Source organism: Podarcis tiliguerta (assembly GCF_965153285.1).
Source record: "Podarcis tiliguerta genome assembly, chromosome: 8".
Classification (NCBI taxonomy): domain Eukaryota; kingdom Metazoa; phylum Chordata; class Lepidosauria; order Squamata; family Lacertidae; genus Podarcis; species Podarcis tiliguerta.
In genome coordinates, this window is record NC_139541.1 from 34,524,955 (window position 1) to 34,552,184 (window position 27,230).

Below are 27,230 nucleotides of genomic sequence, written 5' to 3' on the forward strand. Positions count from 1 at the left end.
ACACAGAGATAGGATGGGAATTGTACTTGAGTTACATAAGATTTCCCACCCCTGGTTCAAAAGCTACGAAGTGAGTCTCAAGGTCTGCAAGTTTGCTAATAATCAAATTCAAATAATTCACACAATTTAACTTAAAATGAGTAGTGATAATTAATAGGGGTGTGCAGAGCCCCAAAGATTCACATTGTATTTGTGCAATAAGGGGGGGGGGGGGACACGATCTGTTTCTAAGTTGCTTGGTGATCTTTCTGTTTGGATCTGTACTCCCATCTTCAAGCTGCTCTGATGAAAGAGTTTCCCCCATTTGTTAAAACGAGCAATCTAAAATGTCTAGAGCAGTTTCTCCTTCAGGCAAAAGTTTATGTAATTTATAGGCATATGAGCCTCTTCAGAGTGCTAAATTGTAGGTAGTACACCCAGAAGTGCATCTTTAAAATTGATTGAAAACAACAACAAAGGAAAACATGTGAACCTCCACCAAATCAACCCAAATTCACATTGTATTTCAGGGTACAGACAGAGCAAAATGGAACCCTAATACATTCTGGTCCCATGAGGGAGCCCATGTGGCAAGACAGGTCAGCTGCTTCAGGACCAAGGAGAGCTCCAAGTGAGCTACTTGCTCTGGCAGGGATTGGAATTGAATTAAGGCCTTTGCTTCCATTTCATGTCTCCCAGGCTGTGTCCCCTTCTGGAGAACTGGAGTGTCTTAAAGGGCCAACCCTCTGCCCTCGAGACAGGCACCTGCCCTGCATTCCCTGGCTCCTCACTTTGTGCACTTCCTGTGCCACCAGACTGGAGAGGTACTGCAAGAGACATGCAGTTATTCAGGCCATGGAATGGTGTCTGTGAGAGTCCTGGTTGTGGTTCTGTGAACCCTGTACCTGTGGGAGCTTGTTCAGAAGGCTTGTGCCTAGTGCTCTCTTCATCACCACCACCAGGATCAGAGATAGGATACCCAATCTGGCTCCCCACCTTGCAACACTGTAGCCTCTGAGCAGCACCAGCTTCTTCAGAGGATGGGGGAGGGGAGACAACGTGACATCACACAATGTCACGAAGAGCCTATGTGATGAACAGACAACGCTAGTGGGATTTAAAGAGGCTTTGTGAAAGTTAAAGATGTATTGTAAAAAAGAAATAGAACTGAAAGGATAATATTAAATGGCAATATTAAATATAGAGAATGCGTAAAAATTGAAAATATGGATGATTGGTGGAGAAGCTGGTGGAAGTCCAAAAAGTTGAAATTTGTGAAAATTGTTTGAGATGGCGAATTTGTAAAAGGAAAAATTTAATAAAAATTATTATAAAAAACAACAATACAATGTCATGAAGAGCCAGGGGGTAGTGCTGAACATTCTCTAAAAATTGAGGGGGCCCAATCCCCTCCAAAATATATCTGCTTTGGCCCCTAGGAGTTGACATCTGTGCCTTTGAGTCAGTGTCTTGGTCACTCCTGGACTGTAGGACCATAAATCATATGTGAAATATATAAATATATCTCACAAAAAAATACTCTCCATTACACTGGAAAATGGATATAAGAATCAGCCTAATGTAATAGTGTATTTCCTCACACTGCTTTGAAAAATGAGATAATTTCAAGACACACACAACTGTTTACCATAATATTATGCAGCGTTGTTGTTTTTACGCCTAATGGTAAGATTATGTGAAAAGTCTGAGCTATTAAATTATTAAACTTTAAGAAGTGTAACTTTTGTGGATAATGGCTTTGTATTCTACATTTTGAATAATGCAAGCATAGTTCTTCGTTTATGGGAGGGCCTTATTAATATATGATACAGAAAGACAGAGAGATTTGCAGCTAACTAGCTTCACTAGAACTTGGCCTTTCAAGTAACCTGACCCAGAGTTGTTTAGGGCTTTATATATAATGAGCAATACCTTAAAACTGGCTCATGTGCTAATAGGCAGCTAGTACAGATCTTCAGCTCTGTGTGCAGTAAGGAACATGACTCCACACCCTGTCATGACATTTGCACAATCTGAGGCCTCGGAACCACTCTGAAGGGAAGCCCCTCACATGGCACACTATAGTAGTTTAAAATGAGGTTCCTAGTGCATGGATCATGGTGCCGAAGTTATCCTTGAGGCAGGGAAAGGGTGCAGTTGATTCATCAGACAAAGTTGGTGGTAGGTGGTTTTTGCCATGGAGGCAACCTAAACTGCATACTTGCTCCTTCAGAGGGAGTGCAGCCCCATCTATAGGGAGTGCAAAGACTACAGTTCTCATACCTGGGAATCAATTGCCCACATTGTCTCTGATTTAGCAGGGTTTGAAATGGAATGCCTTTCCCCTGAGTAAGCAGGAAGTCAAAGTTAGAGCTGAACTTCAGAGGTCATCTAATCCAACCTCATTTTCAATGCAGGATCAAGAGTGCAGGACCTTGCAAGCACAACAGCCCTGTATTGTTCCCAATAAATGGGATAGTTGGGGTATCTCCACCTCCCTAGTATATATGGAAATGCTAAGACAATGCAATGCAAGTGGCTCCTAAGAATAACATCTCCTGAACTCCACACACCCTTAGGATTTGGAAAATAAGTTCACGGTCATTACAGTGCAGGGGCTGCCTCCTTCGAGAAAGCTATCACCAATGCCTTTGTTTCCATAATTAGTTTGTTAAAGAATAGGATTGGAAACCAAACTAAAATCCACAACACCCACTCGCATATGCCAAGATTCATGAATTCAGAGACACATTAAAACAGATCACAGATTCTTTTATATATAATTCAAGATAATGGCACATTCACTGGCAAACAGACTCTAGGGATAAACACTGGAGTAAATCAAACTTTTCGCTTAATGAAGCAAGCTCCTTTCCCAGGATCATGCTTTGTTGTCTAATTTTCCCTGAAATGTGAATGCTTCCGGCAAATCAAAAGAACAAATGATTTAATGGCATTAGCAACACTGCTTAGTTCATGGTAATGAGACAATAACACATCTTGAACTTTGTATGAAAATTATTCAGTAGGTTTATTAAACTTTATTAAATATTAAAATCATTTCAGGAGTCTGTGTATTCTGGGCAAGATTGATGGTGCTTACTGGAAGATGCAGAGAAATTTCCTAGATTATCAAGGAATGTGGGAAGTTCTGAAGTGTGCAAATTGATATTTAAAGCACTCAAGATCCGTCATAGATAAAAAGAAAAGAAGAAAACAACCCATTTGGCTTATGCCAGAAAAATAGGTTTCCCAGACAGCAAGCCAGAGAACATTATACCTCTAAGCAAGAGATAAAATCATTGTGGATTCTGTTTTCATTTTTTTCCTCCTCTCTTCAGTCATCCCATCATCTATGATTCCCGCAAGTGAAGGAGGTGTGGGCAGAAGAACCACAAAGGGAAGGCACTCCTCCTCACCTATTGCTCCAACTATGACCTTAAAGGTATAACATGAGCCTGTGAATTGCAACCTGACCATCAGTGGATTCACATACTCATTTAAAAACAAGTAGGTGTTTGCAATTATTGATATGGTATCCTAGTTGGCTGAATTATCTAACAGACAGTGTGCCTCGCCCGGATAGGCTTTCTTATTCTCGTCCTTCGGACACAGCAAATGATCCCTTATGCTCACTTCGGTTTGGTCCTGTGTTCAAAGGATGAGGCTGCATTTAGTATGAGGTGCAGAGAGGAAGAATTGACAACATCCCTGCACAACTGCAGAGTTTCTCCTGCAAGTTCTAAAGATCTCTGAAGCCTGGTCTGCAGGAACTCAGAATAGGGCTTTTAGTGTGGATGCCCCTATTCTGCGGAATAGCATTCCTGTTGAGATATGACTGGCACTCACTAGCTGCACTTTCCAGAAACAATTGAAGACACTTTTCTTCTGGCAAGCTTTTCCAGCTGGAAATGGGTAAAAAGACGCATGGTAAATGGGTCTTTACCATGAGTTTCCACTTGGTAGGGTTTTACACTTGTTTTAAATGGATTTGTTGTTTTTGTGTTTTTATCTTGTGTGTGAATTGCCTTCAAGTGGTGGTTTGGAATATGATGAATAAATCAATAGAAATAATTATAATAATATTTTTAAAGCCTTAATTCTAAGACACAACAGGAAACATTTAATTCTTTGTCAGTCCTATACTTACAGTCAATATACCACATCAAGCTCTACACTTACACCCTTAGGGCTCATGCATACTTCCGCTTCACCTGTGCCTAAAAAGTACAGGTCTGAAAGGTTTTCCACTTGTTCCATGCTTTCTAGGCATGGGCTTATCCTGCCACTTTCCCGGGGAAAAATTACAATCTACTGCTGAATCAGAAAAAACCCTTAAACCACAAAAAAGGTAGACATTTATTCTGATTCAGTGGTAAACAATGGGTTTTCCTGGGGGAGGCAGCAGGATGAGCCCTTGGTACAAGGAAGTCTCCTATGTTCCAAACATAAGTTTGCTAATAGGCTTTGATAAACTAGGAGGCAAAGCTTGTTGGCAAGACTATACAGCACATTGTTAGCTATAAGGAAAGAGACCGAGAGGATCATGATGAGATGCATCAAGAAATAGAAGAATGCCTTCTCACTTCCTGTTTTAGATCCCTGGCTGAACTATGCCCAAGCAAAACGTCCCTCCCACAGTGGGAAGCTTGGGTTGAGGACTTCAGAGAGTTTCACTTGGATCAGGTCACCAGTTGTGTGGCACGAACAATTAATGAGGGAGATAAGAGAACTGCCTCTGTTGCCCTGAAGTGTGCTGATGGAAGAAAGCAGGGAAAGGTGAGGGGGAGGGGGGCGGGAGAGAGAGAGCAGGGAAGCCTTTAAAATACTTGCAAAAGCAAAAACACAGAAGTTGGCCCACAGGTCAGTAGTGCTTGGTGCGAGAGAGAGAAAGCACACTCCTTTGATCTGATTGTCACACAATTTAGAAATATAGAAGCAATAGCTAAACCCTGAGTGAGTGTGATTCTATTTTTATCCTCTAGTTATGTTATTGGTTGTACACATATTGCCAAGCCAAATTCAAGGTTGTTAGAAATTTGGACCCAGGACATTGTAAGTAACTACCCAACCACCAAGATCTCTGGGGATCTCTTTTGGTGTTCCCCATGGCTCAGATGCAACAGAAGCTGTGTGTTATTCTGGGCCCAATTCTGTGGAATTCCTTCCTGGCTGAAATTAAACAGCCCCACCTCCACACCTTACGCTTCAGCTGCTTGACAAATACCTTCATGTTCCAGCAGCCATTTTAAGGATGTTTTTCATTTTAATTATTTTAATTGATTTTATTGACTATAGACTGTTTGAAATTTTGTATGCATTCCACTTCGATTAAGCAGTATGTACAATAAACAAACAAATAAACAGATGGTAGGAGAAGATTAGAGAGACACCTCCTCCCCAATTCCCACATATGTATTGCTCTGGCAACGTTACGAATTGGCCCTGAAATTTTGCATGAGGCAAAATTAGGTGTCAACTGCTCACAACAGAACTTGTCCAATGCGCAGTTTCTTACCTATCTGGAAAAGGCCATCCTATGCTAGCAGGAAGCAGGTGACTCCCACAGCAGACAATTTGACTAACAACCTGCAATAATACTTTGTGGCTATCAGTTGGAAGACAGTGGGACTCCTAGCTGAAATACCTTGCTGAGTCCATAGTGAGTGTGACTATACTCCTAGAAGCTCACCAACAGGAACTTGTCAAACAGCTCAATGAAGCTATTGCTTCATCATTGGTCTGGCTCAAACTGAGAACCTATATAGGAGCTGTAAGCTCTGGCACGTCTTAGTTCTCAGTAAGGTTCTGATCCTGGCAGCTGTATCTATATAGTAGCTTCACATAGCCACTCAAGGACTTCACCAATGGTCCTGAAGTTAAAGTAAAGGTCATAATCTCCTCTTCTGTAGCCTTGGGGTGATGAATTGAGGTCTAGCATCCAGCTGGAAGCCTAGGCAATTCACGTGAAGTCCCTAGATACTATGTTTTCAGGGTGTTTTTTTTACAATGGGGTCTGGAGACTCTTCAGGAACAATGGGTCATTGGAGTTGCTGGTTCTGCAGCAGTTTACTGGGGGATTCCAAGGAGCTGATTTGAGGTTCAGGGTCTGGGAATGGCTGGGCCCTGACTCAAAGGCTGAGCCAAGGTTTTTCTAGGTGAAGGTGCCTCAAGGTTGCTTTGGCAGGGTAGTAGTGCCCTCTGTCAAATCAAAATTTCTGCACAGACCTTTCATTGGAATTACACTGCTTGGCAATGCACAGTACCTTGTATGGTACTGTGCATGTGCAATGGTTACTATAACCCTGATGGCTATGTTCTCACTCCACTGTCAGAGGCAAAATGCTTCTGAATAGCACCTGGACGCCACAGGAGGGGAGAGTGCTATGGTGCTCAGATCCATACTGGAGGCTTCCCTTCTCCCATTGTGAGAACTAGGGGTGGGCAAATGTATCAACTTCAGCTTATCTTAGTTTCTCATTTGTCCAGTCTTTGGTTCTTCATATTTTCAGATTAGTTGGTAATTTTTCAAAAAGTCCTCAGGAAAATTCATCAGAATTTTAGTGTGAATTTCTCTGTAAATAACATGCAATTTTTCCTAATATACACATTATTTTGCCAAGCAACTTCCTCTAATATAGTGTTTTAGCCTTTAAATGTATGTGTACACACACACATGCATTCATATACACACTTTACCCTAGTATGCATCTTTTTTTGTACAAATTGCCTGACCAGAGAACCATGCTGAAAAATCTAGAGATGTGTGAATTTCAAAGTATGACTGTATTTTGGTTCACACATTTTCTTGGAAAGTGTGAATTAAATCAGTTTGCCTTTAAATGTGAAATGAGTTGAATCTCTCTTCCACGCTTAGTGGAACAGTGTGCTGGACAAGATGGGCTACTGGCCTGATCCAGCAGGCTGTTCTTTAGGTTCTTTGCACAGGACTTATTGAAGATGAAAATGGTGGATCTGAGGTCATTTGGAAGGCTCATATATTCCATCCCCTTCACACTGCTGCCCCCAAATCAATGAAATCCCCTCCATTTAACTCACTGAGAATGAAGTGGTAAAAGGGGAGGAAGATTTTGGGTCAGTCCTACCAATGAGAGATGAACAAGAATGAAGAAATGAGAAATCAATTCCAAGTGGTCTTTTTCCTTATCTATTCGTGGTCCCCAGACTAGCATTATTAGTGGTTTGGTAGTTGATTTTCTGACAGCACCCTTTCTCTCTCTCTCTCTCTCTCTCTCTCTCTGAATGATTTTACTAGTCCTCTGAGTGAGAAACATCAATAGTTGTGGCTCTATGAACATGTCACAGCAAAAGTATTTGCTATTTACTAGTGGTTTATACTCACATCCTCAGAGGCTTACAAAGCAATGCAACATATCTCACCATTGGCAAAACAACAACTGGGATCTAGCACCAGGTCTGTTGAGGACAGGCAGGTTCAAAGAAGATCATAGAATCAAGTTGAAAGAGAAACTAAGTGTTTGTGCCCTGGGCTGCTGTACCTTTTGAATCAGTCCATGTTGACCTGAGAATCATTGACCATAGTTCAGAGGTAGAGCATCTGCTTTGCATGTAGGAGATTCCAGGTTCAAACATAGACACAGCTGGATTGCTCTCACCACCAGCAAAATCATGAGAGTCACGTAGTTCTACATAGCAATTATCATTGGATCCAGGTCAATGTGTTCCCTGGCTCCCCAAATAACATAACTGTGCCTGGGGTAATAAATGAAATTACTGTATAATGCATCATATCTTTTATATGTGGATTGGTTCAGTGTTACATATATTTTTAAAAAACAAGCTGACATGGGGTTTAGCCCATGAGCTAGTGATATACTCAGCTTTGCTAAAATGATGGTAGCACTTTCCCCTCTTTAATTTACAGTTATCAAAAGCTCCCCATTAATCACTGATGATTAAATAGTGCTAGCAGCACAAAGGCAGGGGAAAGAGCGTCAAACATCTGCCCCTCCTCAAAGTCCCAGCTAATTACATGTGACGGCAAAAGAGATCCATATAAAACACACATTACCTTCTTTGGGAATCATCTGTCTGGCTGCTTTCCTTAACCTTTTCATAATTTATAGCCGGCTCTGCTTTGTGGAACCTCAGCCTACCCTTGCCTTAATAGAAACTGCCACTAAATTAAGTGCTCAACTTCTTGACTGAGAGAAGAGATGCAAGGAAAGGCCTGGAATTCCTACCAGCACCAGTTCAACCCTTCATTGCCTCTGTATGGTTGCTTGTCCATTGACCTGGTCTGCCAAATGATTTCCCCCTCAGGCAAAAACCCTTAGACCAGATATGTTCCCAAGGCTTTAGGTTGTCCATGTTAGTCTCTAACACATCTTTTTGCCACAATGTTCATGGGTTTATGTATGTCTGCAGCAGCCATAGATCTCAGAGGTGGCACTGCTTGGATTGAGGTTAATATCTCAATTGATGTCCTGGACCACCTGTCTTGTGAGCACAATTTTATGCATGCTTATTAAGGACTAAATCTCAGTTCAGAAGGACTATGTGTGCATAGTATTTCAGCTTTAGCCTGCTCCCTGCTCTCCAGAGAGGAATTCTATGTTCTGGATTGGTTAGAAACACAGACTCCGTCCTTTGCTTATATACATGCAGCTGCCTGAACCACTGTGTCTTTGAGGTTCTGGGAGCTGGAAAAGATTAAGAAAAGGGCAACCAACATTATCAAAGGGATCAAGCAACTCCACTATGATAAAAGGTTGCAGCATTTGGGACATTTTAGTTTAGAGAAAAGGCAAAAAGAGGGTGGCATGACAGAAGTTTATAAAATTATGCACGACGTGAAGAAAAGTGGATAGAGAAATGTTTGTATCCTCCCTCATAACACTAGAACTCAGGGACATCATGTTAAACTGAATGTTGGAAGATTCAGAACAGTTGAAACAGTTCTTAACTACAGAATTCGCTCCCAAAGGAGACAGTGATGGCCACCAGCTTGAATGGCTTTAGAAGAGGATTAGACAAATTCATAGAGGAGAAGGCTAGACCAGTGGCTACTATCATGGTGATGTAGCTGGAGTCAGAAATGCTTCTGAATACTAGTTGCTGGAAACTACAGGAGGGAGAAGTGTTCTTGTGCTGGGGTCTTGCTTGATGTTTTTCCACAGGCATCTGGTTGGCTACTGTGATGTTGGACTAGGTGGGCCTCTGGCCTGATCCAGAAGGCTCTTATCATCACACACAAACCGGTGGTCCCCAGCTTCCTACCCACAGCCTCCAACCTGACCTCCATGTCTTTTCAATGGGAAATAGGTATACTGAAAGTAAGCCCCCCTGTCTTCTGTGGGGCTTACTCCCTAGTAAGACTGTTTAGGACTGCAACCTCAAAGTAGTTCTCTTGAGGAATGGCACTGCTAATAGAGATCCAAATCTATTACTTGACACTGAACATTCATGGTGTGCAGATACTTAGGAGGCATTTTCTTTTCTTTCTTTTTTTTAAAAAAGAATCTATTTGTTCACTATGCCACATTGTAGCAAGAGACCCAAGCACATCTACGGGACATTGTACACTTACATCTCTACTTTTTCATTACAAAGAAATCAAGATTTCCTTAAATCCCAAGGCTTAGGTCAACACTCACAGCACAGGAGTTAATCCCTTCATATTATCCTTTGCTAAGTAAGCTCTTGAGCATAGACCAGATTATATATCCAAGGTCATTAGTGAGATTTATTATGAAGATACAGGAAATTAGGTACTGATATTTCAATATTGGGCAGAAAATTTAATTCCGCTGTTGCTATAGAACTAATGTATCTCCCACCAATCTGTCACTGTAGCAACTAGAAAAAGGACATTCCCTCTTAAAAAAAAAAACCAAAAAAAGTTTGCACATGCTTTTTCCTTTTTCCAAAACAACTGCTTAAAAAAGAGGGTGGTATTTATAATTCAGTTTATAATTACTTTGTCAGCATGTGTGAGGTCTCCAGTTTAGCCAACAACAATACTTCTGCAAATGTTTTATGCAAGCAGAACTATTTGCACAAGAATATTTCATCAGGGCTGTGTTCATTTAAAGTAGTCCTATGCCCATTTTTTCCCTTCAGTTTAAGACCATTCACCCCCAGTTAAAGACATGAGAATTTGCATTAAAAAATGATCACAAAGGACAGAAGATTTTGATGACATCCTTGTATCTCTCTGCAGGACAAAGGAAGGTGTCGTGACACCCGGGGCGGGCGTCGCTATGTAGGGTGCATGTGCAGCGCATACAATGCATGCGGCGTACTTAGTGACGCCGAACATGCACTGTATAGCGGTTTGCCGCCGGTGCCGCTTCAGTGCCGTACGGATGGTGCAGGGATCCCTCCACCGCTGCTACAGCTGTTCGTGGCTATAGCATCAATTGAGGGATCCCAGCACCGCCTGTAAGGCACTGGAGCAATGCCAGTGGCAAACCGCTATATAGTGCATGTGTGGCATTGCTATGTACAGCGCATGCGTGCAATGCTGCACATGTGCTGTACTTAACGATTTGCTGCCTGCGCCGGGATCCTTTGCTCACGGCTACCGCCACGAACGGAGGATCCTTCACATGTGCCTGCAGTGGCACAATGGCCTCTCGCGCCACCGCGAGCCCCCATGGGGTGACTTCTTGTCACCCCTGCAGACATGGAATCCGGGGCGTACTGCCCCCCGCCCCCCCAATTGCAACACCACTGTCCGTCTCTGTGTGTGTTACATTTGCCTTAATTTTGAGATGGCAACAGGTGTTTCCAAAGTGTATTTTTGCATGTCAAGGACACCAGAATTTTGTGTTTATGTGCTAAATAAAGCCACAACTTTATTGGTTACAGATGTGAGCGGTATTGGCTTAGGCACTGAACTAGAACTGACTATATTTGACTCCTGCCCGCCATGCAGGTGGTCTAGTAAGGGTCAACCACCTGTCAATGACCAACAACTGCAAACTCCCCCAGGGTTCCTGATGGGGTCGTGGCATGGCCCTAGCCCTTAGCTGGGCTTCGGACAAGATCCACACACCCCAGATCCCTTTTACAGAATACCCTTAAAGAAGAGGGGCAGGTGAAGGCCATCACCTCCCTTCCCATAAACCAGGTTTTTCCAATGCCTAACCGCCAAACCTTACAAAGTTGTGACGATTGCTACGAGGCAGGTGAAAACCATATGACTGGTGTCAATTTGCCAAGTGGGAAAATTCCTACCTGGCCCCCTCAACAGGCGACCAATCGTGGTCCATAGCAAGGCCAAGATGATGAACGCATGAAGATATGGTGGGAGGGTGGGAGATGTGAAGCACGAGTAGGCAAGAAGGTCAAGCCCCCCAGCCATGCAGTTGTTTAAATAGCCCAAGCCATGCCCCCTGGCCAACCAGATTTGTCAGCCAGGGGCCGTGGCTCACAAAGTGTCTTTTTCATTCATTCTCTCAGGTGGACCTTGCTCTGGTGCATTCCTAGGAGCCCATGCTTCCTGAAAACCTCATAATGTCCTTAGCTAGCCTTTACTGTGAGCACAAAATGGCTGCCTACTGTGCTCCTAAGTACCATTCTTTAGGGATTTAAGAAGGATGTGATTTCTGAACTGCAGAGCATTGGACCAGAATGACCCTTTAGGTCCATTCCAACTCTTTGGTTCCAAGGCATAATTTTCCACCCCACATTTGTCACACAGAAGCACCATTCACATTCCACTGAAAATAGTCTTCCACCTACAAAAATACATCATCTCACTCTCTGCTGTGGCAAAATTATGTAACCTGCATATTTCACGTAATTGCAAAAAGCTGCACAAACCGAGCAAGTCACATTGTCAACACACCCAATTCATTTCAACATAAAGGAAATGCAGTGCAAATGGGAAACGTTATCAATTAGGTATCATTTATAGACTGAAAGCAACAACAGTGAATACAGATAATATTGGCTGGATTGATTTCTGCTCCAATCATGAGACAAATTATTTTTTATTTTATTATTAATTCGATTTCTATTCCACAACTTTTCTCCAAAGGAGCTCAGAGCAGCAAACATGTCAATCCTAATACAGTTATAACTTCTAAAACAATTTAAAACAATCTTCTTTTTTAAAGAAAGGTTAAAAACAACTTCTCTCCCCCACTTCTAGGACCACACAGCAATTTCCATACACACACAGTCTGAGATAATCCTGTTTTTACTTGAAGTCCAGTCCCACCCAAATTGCTTTTGAAACTATGGAGAATTTTTGGGGAGGGAGGAATTCAGTTTACAGTATTTGGAGAAAGACAACTGTTCAAGGGGTGGAATCTAAAATTCCAAGCATGCCAGTCTTTGAACACTCCTTTAAAGTAGTCTTTTGAACTGCAGCCACTCTCTGTGATGAAGGCATCAAAGAATCATACAGGCCACATTCACACCATACATTTAAAGCACTATGACACCACTTTAAGAAGCCATGTCTTTCCCCAAAAGAATTCTGGAGGCTGTAGTTTGCTAAGAGTTGATAGGAGATCCCCTATTCCCCTCCTAGAGTTACAGTTCCCAGAGTTCCCTGCAAATAGGGCTTTAATTGTTCAGCCACTCTGGGAACTGCAGAATTCTCTTCAGTGTGGCACCATACTGCTTTACATGTATAGTGTAAATGGTACCACAGCATAGGCACCATCAGGGGGCCCAAGGGCACCCCCAAAATTTTCAAGGAGGGGGTCAGCCCCCTCAAAAATCCATAGTGGCCCTGTGAGTATGCTGCATGACATGCTCACCTTAATTGTGCAGCCCGAACCACATGCCCGTGCCACTTGTGCAAATGGGGGGGAGGAAGGTGGCACATTTGTGCCACAGTTAGAAAAGAACCAATTAATTTTCCATGTCAGCTGGCGCCTAGTAAACAGACTTCACTGGCCCCCCCCCAAAAAAAAAACCCACCCCAAGTATCCCCCAATAGCTAAATGAGAAGAAGGGTCTTTTTCAGTATAATAATAATAATAATAATAATAATAATAATTTATTTTTTATGCCCCACCCATCTGGCTGGGTTTCCCCAGCCACTCTGGGAGGCTTCCAACAGAATATTAAAATATAATAACCTTTTAAACACTAAAAGCTTCCCTAAACAAGTGATGCCAAGTGATGAGTAGCTTTGGCCCATGTGTTGTAATTTCTAGAAACCCCAAACAGGAAAGAGCAAATGCAAATTATTGTAATTTATTACTCTGCCTTTTGAGAGAAGCACGGAGGTATAGAAGCAAGAGTGTCAAATTTTAACTGGTCCAGGGTTCAAAACCCATCTCAGTCACAACAGATTGCATCCAATGTCTGTTCTACTCAGAACAGACCTACTGAAATCAATTAGCCCATTGATCATGCCTGTTAATGTCAATGGGTCTACTCTGAGTAGAACCAGCATTTGATACAAGCCCATGTCTCAGCCTAATCCATCTCATGGTAGCTGAACAGTGATGCATTGCCCAAGGTAATAGCTCTGGTATCTCAACAAACAAAGCCAAAGGTTCTTGGTCCCAGTCCCGGCAGGTCCTGACAGTGTCCCAAACCATGCTAGGGCACAGAGTAAACTGAATATGGTATAGCAACTGAGGGGTCTTTGGTCCCCTCAATATTTGCTGGGAGGGGGCCAGGCCCCCTCAATGTTGAGGGGGTGGAGGAGGTTGAATGTCTGGCTAGTCCTGAACATGAGAGAAGAAGCCGTGCTGCACTTGTCACCTCACTCAGCCTCCTCCCGACAATGTGCATTGCACGTTTGTAATGTCATATATATAACCTGCAATACACACACAACACTGCATTATCCGGAGGCAGCCAAGCGGGGAGCCCAGTGTAGTGCAGCTTCCTCTCTTGCATTTTGAGCCATGCCACGCTGGGCTCTCCATTTGGCTTCCACCTGGCGATGTGATGTGTGCACATTGCATGCATAATGTCACACATGCATGATGGGAGACGCAGTCCAACAACATTTGGAGAAGGGCATTACATTGACTATCCCTATGCTCCAATGATTCCAGCGTCAAGTTGAGACATCCAGCTCCTGACTGACATAACTGTCAGCGTCTGATTCTAACTGCATGTGAAAGAATATAAAAAGAAATTGGCAAAACACAATTCCACCAGGTAAAGCAGATAAAACCACCGTCCTTCCATTCGTCATAGGGTAAATATCTGTCATTCTTCATGAGCGACTGACAAATAAACAATCCCAGTAATTAAAGGGTATGGTGCATCCCATTATTCCATACTTCATCCTACTTGAGGCGGACAAATAAATTGTAACAGTAGCATATGGATGGGGACCAAAAAAATTGCCAGCCCCCAAATATGACATCCCTCTGCTTGTATCAGCAAGAGAATGTGAGGAAATGCATCAATAATACCCGTCAACATTGGTAACCCAGGCCATCTGGACGTCGAGCGGAAGCGCTGCCAAGAGTGTATTAAAATATTTTAATCTCATTGTTTTCCCACAAGAATGCTGCCTCACATGCAGAAGTGTAAGGTCTGCTAAACGGCCAGGCCCATCAACACAGGCTCATGCTTGGTGTCTGATAGCTATTTAATTAAGAGATACTGAGGAAGGGGGTAGTCAGTTACAAGCAATAAGCAGGCTCCCAGGCGGACAGGAGAGGCCGGCAATAATATAAAGGAGGAAATGGATCTCTGCATTGTGTCTTTGTTGTGCTGCCTAATTAGAAGTTTTCTTTTTTAATAATTAAAGAACACAAATGTCCATCTCGCTTACGAAAGTGTTGCCTCTGTGCTTTCAAAAAGGCAGATGCTTAGTTATTCCCATTTACTGTGATTAACGGAGGGTTGGAAAAGTCCCAAAGCAAATGTGACCAGCCAGGAATGATGCAACAAGAATGTTGCTTGTGGTGAACTTGCATTTGGATAAGAAATCAGGCTGTTCTTCAGAATGTTTAGATCAGGCCTGGGGAAACGTGAGGCCCTGATATTGCTGGACTCCCATTCTTGTCAGCTCCAGCCAGCATGGCCAATTGAGATGTGATGGGAGCTGTAGGCAACAACATCTGGGGGGACCACGTTGACCACTCCTGGTGTAAGGAAACGTCTCCTTCATTTTGCCACAGGAAACATGGCAGAACTAAAGAACAGCTTCATGGAGTGAAGACAAACTCAAAGCGTTCAAGTGCAGAGGAGTTATGCAGAAACCAACAGTCCAATATTGCAACATTCAATAAAAAACCACCACCACAATTATTATCGGTGTGGCGATGAAGAGGTGGACCTTTTCTATGGTGGCACCAGTGTTGTAGAATGCACCCTGTTGAATTATATCCTACTTGTTATTCCCCCAACTTTTGAAGTTGCACTTGTTTACATATGTATTCCCTTGATCTTTTGAGCTGCGTGTCCTGTTTTAATTAAAGGTAAAGGTAAAGGTACCCCTGCTATTGTTTTAATTGAATTGTTTTATTGCATACATTAATTGTGTATTTAAATTATGGTTTATATTTTAATAGAATTTGATTTTATACTTGTAAACTGCTTAGATGCCTATTTTGGCATCAAATGGTATTATTAATTTTATTATTATCCCTCAGTTTTAGCTTCTCTCAGTTTTCCAAGTTATTCAGTTCTCCACATTTCTGCAGTAATTTGCATTTCTTTAAAAAATCTCATGAAAATTATTCAGCATTTCTGTGAGCTTCTTCTAGTAAAGACGTTTGTATTTTGTACACATTTCACAAGCAATAGAGTGCATTTCTGTAAACGCTGGTAGGTCAGAGAACTCCATCACGAAATTCAGATAAGTGCAAATTTCAAAGGACAGTTGTGCTTCCATTCTCACATTGTTTCAGAAAGTGCAAAAGTGTCTTTAAATGCAAACCGAATTGAATTTCTCCTCCAGTCCATAGTCTCTAGGCTGCATTATTTAAAGGAAGGAAGGCTATTCCCAAACATTGTATCGTCAGCTGGATTTGATGCAGTGGTTCAGTTCATCAAAACAGTCGTAAATTAGTCCTAGCTAAGTTTGGACATGTTGTATGTTTATTAGTGAGGAAATTGCAAGCACAAATCAAGTTGTACTCATGTAAGATTCAGTCATGCAAGGTATTGCACGCTCTAGCCTCATCTAGCAGAGCACTCAAGCATGTCAGCTTTTAAGGCACAGCTCTCCAGTTTTTAGCAGAAGCACATGCCTTAGGCTTGTGTATCATCCACACACATATGGCTAATGTTGGAAGAAGCTATAGGGATGAGATTCATCAGTAATAAGCATATCCTGGACCCAGGCATCAGAGCATTATAGGTTTGAGCCCAGAGCTGTGCATCAACATGCAAGTCAAAACACCTGAAAACTCAGAAGAGTAGATATGCCAAAGAGTACTTTGTTTTGTTACAGGAACAAAGGAAACTGCCTTCTATCCTGTCAGACTATTTGCCCATTTAGCTATAGGAACATAGGCAGCTATCCACCGTCTCCATGCCATGCGTCATTTTATACACTTCTATCATGTCACCTCTTAAAGTACCTTTTCTGCAAACTAAAAAGCTCCAAATGCTGCATCCTTTCCTCATCAGAAAGCTGCTTAATCATGTTCGTTAATTCTAATGTGTCTACTCTGAGTAATCTGTATACCAACCAGAGGCTTAAGCCACAATTTCAGAGTTCAAACATCTAGCAATATGCAGAAGCAATGTGTTAAGGAAGGCATAGGCAAACTCGATACTCCAGATGTTTTGGGACTACAACTCCCATCATCCCTAGCTAACAGGACCAGTGGTCAGGGATGATGGGAGTTGTATTCCCAAAACATCCGGAGGGCTGACTTTGCCTATGCCTGTGTTAAGGCATGCAAGAGGCTGAAATACCAATGCACAACAATTCTTTTCCATCCAATAAACCATGGTTTGTCAGACTGATATTGATATGTCTGAATTGCCATTAGCCCACTGTGCAATGCATTTCTTCTTACAACACTAGGTAGCTCGACCGTGCAATTTGTATTCATAGTCACGGCGCTAGCAAAGGCAGCTTCGTGTCCAACTCCCTAGAGGAAGAGACCTTCAGCCACTGGCAGCTCAAATCAGTCTCCAGTTACACGAGGACACGGGCCGTAGCTTTCTGTCACATTGCCACATGCTCAGGAACAAGAGATGCTCTGTCTTTATTCCTTGTTGACACAGAAGTGGTTTGTAACTGCATTCCTGCCGGAGGAGCACAGATTGCCAGCAAGTAGCTTTTCCAGACAAGTAACTTCTCTGAAAATGACCGTATGAAGTTATAGCTAATTCATTTTCCCCACTCCAATCTGATGACTATAACTCATTATAGCATTTTATTGATCAGCTCAGCTGTGTACGTCCTTATAGGGAGCAAGCTCAATAACACTCAATATTACATTTTTATTACACCCAAGCTGCTTGGCTCGCCTGCACATTTTTTCTTCTTTGGTTTCTCTGAGATTCTGCCAGTGCAGAAAACAAAACAAAAGCTAATGCCCCCATTCTCAAATTGAAACATACAACACATCACTGTACTAAAGACAAACTTTTGCAGTCTAGTGTTCACTCAATCAGCTGCCTGCAGTCTAAGAACACAAGACAAGGAGGAGAGCCCGACCTGACCAGGCCAAAGACCCATCAAGTTCAGCATCCTGTTCACAAAGTGGTCCACTAGATGTCCATGGGAAGCTTGCAAGCATAACTTGAGCACTAGGTAAAAAGGTAAAGGTACCCCTGCCCGTACGAGCCAGTCTTGACAGACTCTAGGGTTGTGCGCCCATCTCACTCAAAGAGGCCGAGGGCCAGCGCTGTCCAAAGACACTTCCGGGTCACGTGGCCAGCGTTACATCACTTCTCTGGCGAGCCAGAGCCACACACGGAAACTCCATTTACCTTCCCGCCAGTAAGCAGTCCCTATTTATCTACTTGCACCCGGGAGTGCTCTCAAACTGCTAGGTTGGCAGGCGCTGGGACCGAACAACGGGAGTGCACCCCGCCACGGGGATTCGAACCGCCGACCTTTCGATCGGCAAGTCCTAGGTGCTGAGGCTTTTACCCACAGCACCACCTGCGTCCCTTGAGCACTACTACCTCTTAAAACTTGTGATTCCCAGCAATTGGCATTCAGAGTTATACAGCTTCCATAGTTTATCTACTGTGTGAAGAAGTACTTTCTTTTGCCTGTCCAGAATCTTTCAACAATCAGCTACATCGAAGCAGCCCAGAAATGCAAATAAAAGCAAATTAAAGCTGGACTGAATTTGCTATGAAAAAAATTTTGGTTGAAAATTTGAGAGTGCTTTTTCAGGACTTGACTGAACTGTTGGAGAATTTCAGTCTTCCTGATCAAAAAATAATTAGTGGAATGCCCCACTCTACCCCAGTTTCTGCATTTGAGAATAAGATATAGTATAGAACTTTAAAGATGTCCTGTAATAAAATTGTTCTATCTACCTGCCTACAATTTAGCAGGCTCAGTTGAATGTGGAGGGACTGCTGTGCCTGCAAATTTCATTCACTTCTGTAAAAGCAAAAAAATATAGCCATTTGTAGTTCCCCCATTATAGTGAATGGGGAGGCAGAGTTTCATTTTTAACAAATGTAATTTGGTCCCAAATAACAAGTCAAATTGTAAAGAAATGTTGTGGCTCTGAAACAGATTGAGCTGCTTCCCAAAGCTACATTCACAGGTACAGTACAAGTAAACACTTGTGGCCTGGGCACACCATTGATAGTTATTTACTTGTAAAGCAAATTAATAATGATAGATGAATCCCCATTCCTTCCTGATGTCTTTTTATGACAAGTGAATGGAAATAAAGACATGAATGGTAGAAGCAAAAGTCATTTCATTTTGTTTTCCCATTATTTCCTCATAGGAGAGATTTCCTGAAACTGCCAAAAGGCGCAGCATTAGGTTTATTAGGAATGAAGGTTGATACATTCCTAGAAAACTCTACAGGAGGGGGGATCTTCAAGTGTTCTGCATATGGTGAGGAATGAACATTCTCCAATATGAAGCATGAAGCAATGGTTGAGGTCACAACTGGAGTATTAAGTCCATTACTGGGCATTGTGTTAAAAGGCACTGACATACTAGATCAGTGGGGCAACCAGAATGGTGAGGGGTCTGATACCAAGTCCTTTGAGGAATGGTTTGAAGAAATAGGTTTGTTTAGACAAGAAAACAATGAGGACAATAGCAGAACATCTGATTTGTGTGCAGAAGGCCTCAGGTTCAATCCCCAGCATCTCCAAATATGTCTATGGAAGACCACTGCTAGCAACCTTAGTAAGCTACTGCTACTGTAGACCACACCGGGCTTAATAAACCATGAGTCTCACTCAACATAAGGCAGGTTTAACTGTTCAAACACTATCCTAGGCAGGTAAGAAGGACCATAGTTCTGTAGTTAGAGCTTCTGCTTTGCACGCAGAAGCTCTCATGTTCAATCCTCAACATGTCTAGGTAGGGCTGAGAGAGACCCTACCTGAAACTTTGGAGAGCTGCTTCCATTCAGTGCTAGAAGGACAAATGGTCTAACTCAGTATAAGGTAGCTTCCTTTATTCCTATGTTATCCTCAAAATGTAAAGTTTCTGCTCAGGTGGGTAGCCTGCCAAGATGGGTTGCTCAGAAGAATGTGGTGGTGGCCTGTGGTTCAGCAGCACAGCATGTGCTTTGCATGCAGGAGGTTCCAGGTGGGGTTGGGAGAGAGATTCCCTGTCTAATACCCCAGAGCTGCTGCCAGTCAGTGTAGACAATACTGAGCTAGATGGCCCAATGATTTCACTTGGTACAAGGCAGTTCCTCTGTTCTTAAGATTAAGCGGGGACATGGTAGCTGTTTCTCACACGAACTACATTTCAGAAGATGGGGCAGATTTGTCCCCCGTTTCTCCTCCTATCCAGGGAGTGGAAATAGTATAGAAGTAGATTGCAGCTAAGCAGTAGTTGGAATTTTGAACTGTAAGAACTGTTTGACAGTAGCTCCGAATTGTCAAGAGAGGAGATGGGGTTGCCTTTCCTGGAGGTATTTAAACAGAGGCTGACCAGCCATCTGACAGACATAATGCTGTTTCATGTGGCAATGTAGCTCCATTGTTGAACAGAGGGTTTCGTTATATGACCTCCAATATCCCTTCCAACTCTCCAGTTACAAGGTTTTTGTCCTGAGTACACTCAGTCTGAGGAGGACAAATGGCTGGTAGTTTAATTCTTTATTGACAGAGCACACACTTATAGTAGCTCCTAAGGTGCACTGAACACACACAAACACATGTTTCTGTTGACTACACCTCTCCAATCTCTTTCCCTTCCACCAGCCCTGGCTCCTTCCTTGCTGGTGGCACAAATCCCCATAAATTTTTAACCTTCTTCCTCTTGATCAGCCTTGGCCGTCCTGCCTCTATTACGCATTCCTTGTATCCCCAGCAGTCCCTGGCAGTTACATGAAACTTAGAGGATACCCTCACCTCCACCCCACCCCACCCTTTTCATTTGCTTATATAATATGAATTATTTGCATTTGGCAAGTCTGGTTCCTTCAGGAGCAGCGCAACACTCCTTTGGGGAATGCTGCAAGTTACATGCCATCTGGATGGTAAATTCCAAAGTTGTAGAGATTGGCCAGGTCTCCATTGTAATCAGTGCCAAAGCAAAACAAATTAAACATTTATGAAACAGTAACAAAAGAAAACAATTTCCACAATATTAAGTGGAAAATGAAGCAAACGGGCCTGCTAGAAAGGAAAGCAAGTAAAAAAGCTAACACTTCACAAGTGCATATCCCTATCCCAATACCTGCATAACTTCATGTAAGTTCAGCAAACCTGTGGTATCATGCATCCTGGGACTGTTTCATCCCCCACATGGGTTTTCTTTTTCCCCTGCAGAAGATATTCAATACCACTTTGGTATCTGACCAAAGCACTTTTTTAAGGCTCCTTCCAGCCAGAAGACAAACCCTTGCTGCCACCAACTGATTCAGTGGAGCTGTCTTCCACAGTACCCAATCTTCCCACACTCACAGGAGCCAAACATTGCAAAATCAAGTGATGCCTATTTTAAAAGCCAGCTGGTGAGCTTTCCTGGGGAGGTGGGGATTACTAAACTAAAGCTCAATCAACACATAGAAGACTTCAGTTGGATTCAGGTGTTTACAGAGACAAGGTTTGGTATAGCTACCCTGGGATCTCCCCAAGGAACTGCAGGGGATCTGGATTCCCAATTGACTTGGCCTCTTGATGACATCTGGCTAGGCTTCCTCTGAGCCATGGCCTCTCAAAGACCAGGACACTGATAGCATCACACTTTCCCCTCTAACTGCTTTCATTTAAAGCAAAGCACTTCGTCCTGGGTTCTCATACTGTCCATGTTCTCATGAAGACTTCACATCCTGCATGCAGATTAATCTGAGGCATCTGGTTGGCCTCTATGGGAAACAGGATACCAGACAAGAGAGTCTCTTGACCTGACTGAGCAGGGGTCATGGCCTTTTTTATGTACAAAGACAGTTTAAACCAGTGTTTCCCAAACCTGGACTACAATTGGACTACAATTCCCATCATGCCTGACCACTGGTCCTGCTAGCTAGGGATGATGGGAGTTGTAGTCAAGAAACAGCTGGAGACCCAAGTTAGGTAAACCTAGTTTAAACCAATTGCCCAGTGGGACCCACATCAAGAGGAATGTTGGTGAGTATCAGTGTCTGGGGTAGAGCAACAAGGGGGAAGACCTCTTGTCTTCAGCTCTTCTTGGAAAACAATACTTTATGATCTAGCAGGGGGCTTCATATGTTCTTAAAGTCCACCAGCTCTCACAGCAATGTAACATGCATCAGGGTTAAAATCCTACTGAATACAGAAATAACCAAGTCTAAAACTCTTCCCTATTACATTCAGCTATTTAAGTATGGGCAATGTTGCAATGTCACCCTAGCCCGCATCTAATTCAGTTGATCCAACAATAAGTATTGTGATTCAAGGGCTGAGTTTGCCACTTGAAATGTTAAGGGTATTCCAAGCAACCTTTTCCTGAATTTGACAAAAAGGGAGGGGGGGTTGTGGTGGATGAATATAGAGCTGCTGATAAACATCTCATAAGTGCTTTGCCCTTCAAATGTAATGCAACTGTGAAAAAGGTCAAATGAGGCACCTTCCCATATTTACTGCCAGATGTGCGTATATATATATAAAACAATTCCTTCTTACAAATCTGTTAAGTGCTCTAGTGCACACAAGAACTCTGCCCCCACATCTTGAAAACACAAATCATTGCAACCACATATAGGAATTTTAGAGGTAAGTGTGCTAGTGTGGCTTTAGATATGGCAAATGGAACCCATCTCAATTAGTGGAAATTACTTTCTGTACCAAATTAGATGTTCCAATGAAAAAATCTATCCATTCCACAAACAAACACCAGGCTTCTCTCTCCAAAATAAGGCAAGAGTCAATTTATCGCATTCCATTTATTTATTATTCTGTAGACTAACTTTTGCCGATGTTTTACCTTCTCCTTTATTCCAGTTTGATGAAAGAATTTCTAAAATCAATTTTGGTACTGAAACACATGCAGTTAATTGCAGTTTCCCTTCACCTCACCTTTTTTTTTTATCTTCCACATTACTGATGCCCGTATATAAAACACTGCAAAAAAACCATTTTGGTGAGCCCATACCTAGGACTAGATCAATATTCTTTTTGTATGGTGCTTTACTGATGTTCACATGAGCTCCTATGACCAGCAAAACAAAATTCAAAAAGAATTTAACACAACCAGCTAGACAAGCACATGAATAGGGCTTTTTGTAGTTTTAATCATGATGCACAACTACAAGTGGATGATGGTAAGCCAGCACACAAAAGGAATTCAGCATGCATGTAGTTCCATCAATATTGCTTTTTTTGTAGTGGTGGTTTTTGTTTGTTTATTTATTTATTATATTTACATGTTAACACAAGGAATTCCACTGTACTAATTAGACCACTATGGTTTTTGGTGGCTCTCCAGTAACTCACACTGGGATACTTCTTAGTCCTAGATTCCAGAAATTGAGCTTAGGATCTTATGCATGCAAGACATATACCCTACCACTGAACTAGAATCAAAAAAGCAGGGAAAGTAGAAGAAGTTATGAATAAATTGAAGGAAAAAAAATCTGTAGCAAACTATTCTTGCACATGTTCTCCCCGACATTTTGATATAAGTATAATATAGAGGATTCTAATGCACTGATTTCAGTCTGAAAGTAAGACTGGGTCATTCAGTACTTTAAAATTCAGAGATAAATTGGATTGGAGGAATTTCAGAAGCACCACTAATCCAAATACACTTTAAAAAAAAGAAAGATCTACTCAATCACATTGGTGGTGGCCATGGATAACTCTGCAAACGCAAATGGTAACAATCAATTTAGGTTAAGGCCAGCAGATTTTATCACTCACCTTGCCCACGGGCCTTGGGAATGGAGATCTCTGGTTTTCAGGAATTAAGATTGGAGTTGCCACAATGGACCTTCTTTGCCTTACAATTCCAAGGCTGCCTTCTGCCTTAAAGATTTCCTAAAGAAAGAAGGAAAGAATAATGAGATTAATTAGCCCAAGGCTTCTTAGGACAGCATAATTTATTATCCATCTTGCACATATTTTTTACTTCTGAATAAAAGCATCCATGAGCCAGAGTCCTACTAATAGACTTTCTCAACCTTCATTAGCTGTAGAAGTATTGTTAGTTCAAGACACAGGATCAGGCTTCTGATTAATGAAGATCATTATTAAGCTTCTTCAAGTGAAATCTTCAGGATCGGCCTATTTATGAGAATGTCAATAATGACAGAAAATTCATGCTTCACCTTGCATCCCTATAACCACATTGTGTCAAAAAAGCAGTAGTGATTATATTAGCAGCTCTCCATTTCTGCTGAAGGAAGGTATGGGAAGAGAAATGCCAGCATAAGTGACTGAGACTGTCAGCCTGTTTGATCTGATTGCAGAAATGTGTGGGTCACAATTCTGAAGTAAGAGTACAACTGTGCCTGCAGGAACACAGAATGTTGGTGTTGGCTGCATCCTGGATGGGTGTTCATGTATCAGGATGTCTCAAAAGAGGGTGTCTAATGATGTCCCACACTGTATGTTGGAACTTGCCATTACTTTCTGAAGCAAGGGTTGGATTCGATGCTAATTCTACGCAGAATAGATGCACTTCTCCAGTCAAAACAAAATTTATGTGCACATAAATGCATATGTTATGAGAAAGTGTGCATATGAATGCATATGTTAGTGAGAATAACATACAAAAATGCATTATATTAGGTGAAACTGCTTGCAATAATGTGTATATTAGTCAAATATGCATGCAGAAATGTTTTTATTAGCAGAAGTTTGCACCAAAACACTGACAAATTTCTATGAGGTTTATTTCTAAATAATAATCACAAAGTGCTCCAGAAACATGAAGAACTAAATTTATGACTAGAAAAAGAGAAACAGAGAGAAACAACATTGACATATTTGACAACTCCTAGTAATAACCAAGGTCCCAACTCCTAGTAATAATCAGCATTAATAGGTCCCAGCATATCTATTTTAGCCTAGATCCTGGTGCTGGGTTTTAGCCCCCAAATCCAACCTTAGCTGCACCACTGGTCAGGAGAACTGCACAGGCACAATCTTCTCTTGCCATCATATATCACCTTCCATTATTTATGAAAGATTCATGCTAATACTGAATTTGCCTCCATCCTCAGACAGTTGCCTTGGTTCTTTAGCCTTTCATTGTATGGAATATTGAGGATCTTGAGCACTGCAATGCCTTGCCTTTTAATTTCACTCTCTCCAAAGAGGGGTGTGTGTGTGTAAGAGAGAGAGAGAGAGTCCACACACATGCAAAGACACACAGTTGATGTGTCAGGGAAAACTGAAGTCTGTCGAAAAGGCAAAATGTGTGATGCAGCAGAAGTAAGCTTTCAAATCCAGGTTAGAAGACTTACATGAATCAGACTTCTGTATTAAAAACAGTAGGAACAACAACAACATCCACCCTTGTGGATTCCTGGGAGTCAATCCAGGACCACTTACATGTATGCAATACTAATTACCTAAACAAGATTGCAGCACCAGCATAAGTGATGACAAAAATTTACCAAAAATCCCCCTTTTAACAAAAGAAGTCCTTCTGGATACCAAGGACCTGTGTCCCACACAAATCTTATCAAAAGTCAAGGGGCATAGCTCAGTGGAAGAGTACATACATTCAGTTCCTACCACTCCAAATTTGGCAGGGGGAAAAGTCTCAATCAAGAGGACTGAAAAAGGCCCCTCTAATATCTTGGAGAGATGCAGCTCTGGACTAGACAGATTAATGGTTCAATGTATCTTCATACATTTTGCACATACTATAAACACATATCCTTTGACTATCATGCTAATCACATAGCACTTTTCAAAAGAAACATTTTCGCTCCAACATCATAGTATCAAGGTGTTTGATTTCCTACTGAAAATGAGCAATAACTTGTCTGTCATCATGGCTCATGCTCACAGTGACACAGAAATTGTTTTTGTGGACTCCAACTAAATAGATTTAAGGTCCATCTAAAGTGGAATGCTGCTTGGGCATAATGTTTTTCCCCCTTGCTGTAGAATTCTCCATTCTGTTTGTTTCTTTATTTTTTGCTGGGAAAAGTCCCTTTGGGATCCTACCACATTCAAAATTTGAATGAATGACCTGGCCACTTCCTGGTAGCAGACATCATTAGTCTTAGCAAGGAAAACTTCATTAGAAGCCGTCATGGGTATGAGTCAGACAGCTGGGCCGTTGCCTATTTGTCACAATAAGAGTTGGAATCATCATTGGCGTGGCAATCGGTAACCTATTATGGCTGACCAGGAAGCTGTGTTCCATGTTGATTAGCTATATATTAGGTTTGATTGTGTAGATCTGCGGGAGGAACATGGCTCCTTCCCCATAAGTTTATGAAATAGCTGCAAGCAAAAAAAAAAACCCCATTGAAATTGCAAAGTGGAAACTAATATTCATGATGTTAGTTGAAGAGTCTACAGCAGGGCTAGGGAGCTTAATAAATCATTCAAGGCCTCCTCATTTGACCCACAATGCCATTTCAACCAAGCCATGCCCACCTGCTTTACAGCTAACATCATGTGTGGGATGTCAGGGGCTGGCAGAGCCAGGAGCAGGATGAGCCTGGGGGAGCACAGAATGGGGAATAGATGATCCCAGGGAAGGGCCCAGCAGGTTGTGGTGTCCACTGGCAGGAGAAGGAGAATGGGAGACGAGTGATACAGAGGGAGAGAGGCAAGAAACCCTAGAGGACCATTGCCAGTCAGTGCAGACAATATTTGTCATTTCCCCTGCTTCTGGTCACCACAAGGAAGACTAAGATTTGGATAAATTACTTCTGGAGGACTCTTCAGCACCTGCTTCTTCTCTGTACCAACCTGAAAGCTAGATGGACCAGTGCTTCTCTCTCTCTCTCTCTCTCTCTCTCTCTCACACACACACACACACACACACACACACACATTCTATCAGTGCATTTCCAGAGGAGGATTTTGTATTGGATGACTGGGAAATCATTTTGTCTGTGTCGCAATACCTTCCCTGCCTGCCAGGAGTTCACACGGATCCTGTCGGACATAATTAATATCTGTCAAGTGTGCCAAGTACAAATTATCCCAAGCACCACTTGATTGTTATCATAGACTCTATATTGGCAGTTAATACTTTCAAAAATGTTTGCCAAATCATTAAAAATCTTTGTTCTTATTAACAGCCCTCTCAAAGACTCTGCAGTGCTCCGGGCTTCATAACTGAGCAAAAAGAACAGCTGTTCAAATAAATCTCAGATCAATGAATAAAGGTTTTTTTTTAAAAAAAAAAAATCCAGACCTATCTACAGAAATCTTACTCAGGTACATTCACCTCACACTCCCAGCCCTCCTCATACCCACCCCACCCCCCAAGATAAGAAAATGAACTTGATAATTAATTAGATTTGAAAGATTCTGCCCTTTTAGAACTAGTTGAAGGACTCTGGACCATCCTCTAAAACAGGTTTGGGGAAGCTTCAGCCCTCCATATGTTGCTGAATTACAACTCCCAACAGATATAGGAGAAGGCTAGCCATAAAGCAGAGGTGGCTAACCTATCATCCTCCATATGTTAGAATCCAATGTCCACCCATGTCATAAAAGATGGAAAGACAGGATCCAAACAATCTGTTACTTTGATACTCCAGATACTACAACAAGCA

The 27,230-nt window shown here is 42.1% G+C and overlaps 1 protein-coding gene across 2 annotated transcripts in view; it reads right to left on the minus strand.

Annotated features, from left to right (window-relative positions):
• Positions 1-27,230, minus strand: part of CDH13 (cadherin 13) — a 671,873-nt gene that overhangs the window by 328,299 nt on the left and 316,344 nt on the right. For both annotated transcript variants that reach the window (XM_083451872.1, XM_083451873.1), the window contains exon 4: positions 23,401-23,517. In XM_083451872.1, coding sequence (XP_083307998.1) covers positions 23,401-23,517 — 117 coding nt within the window. The remainder of the gene's footprint in view (positions 1-23,400; positions 23,518-27,230) is intronic.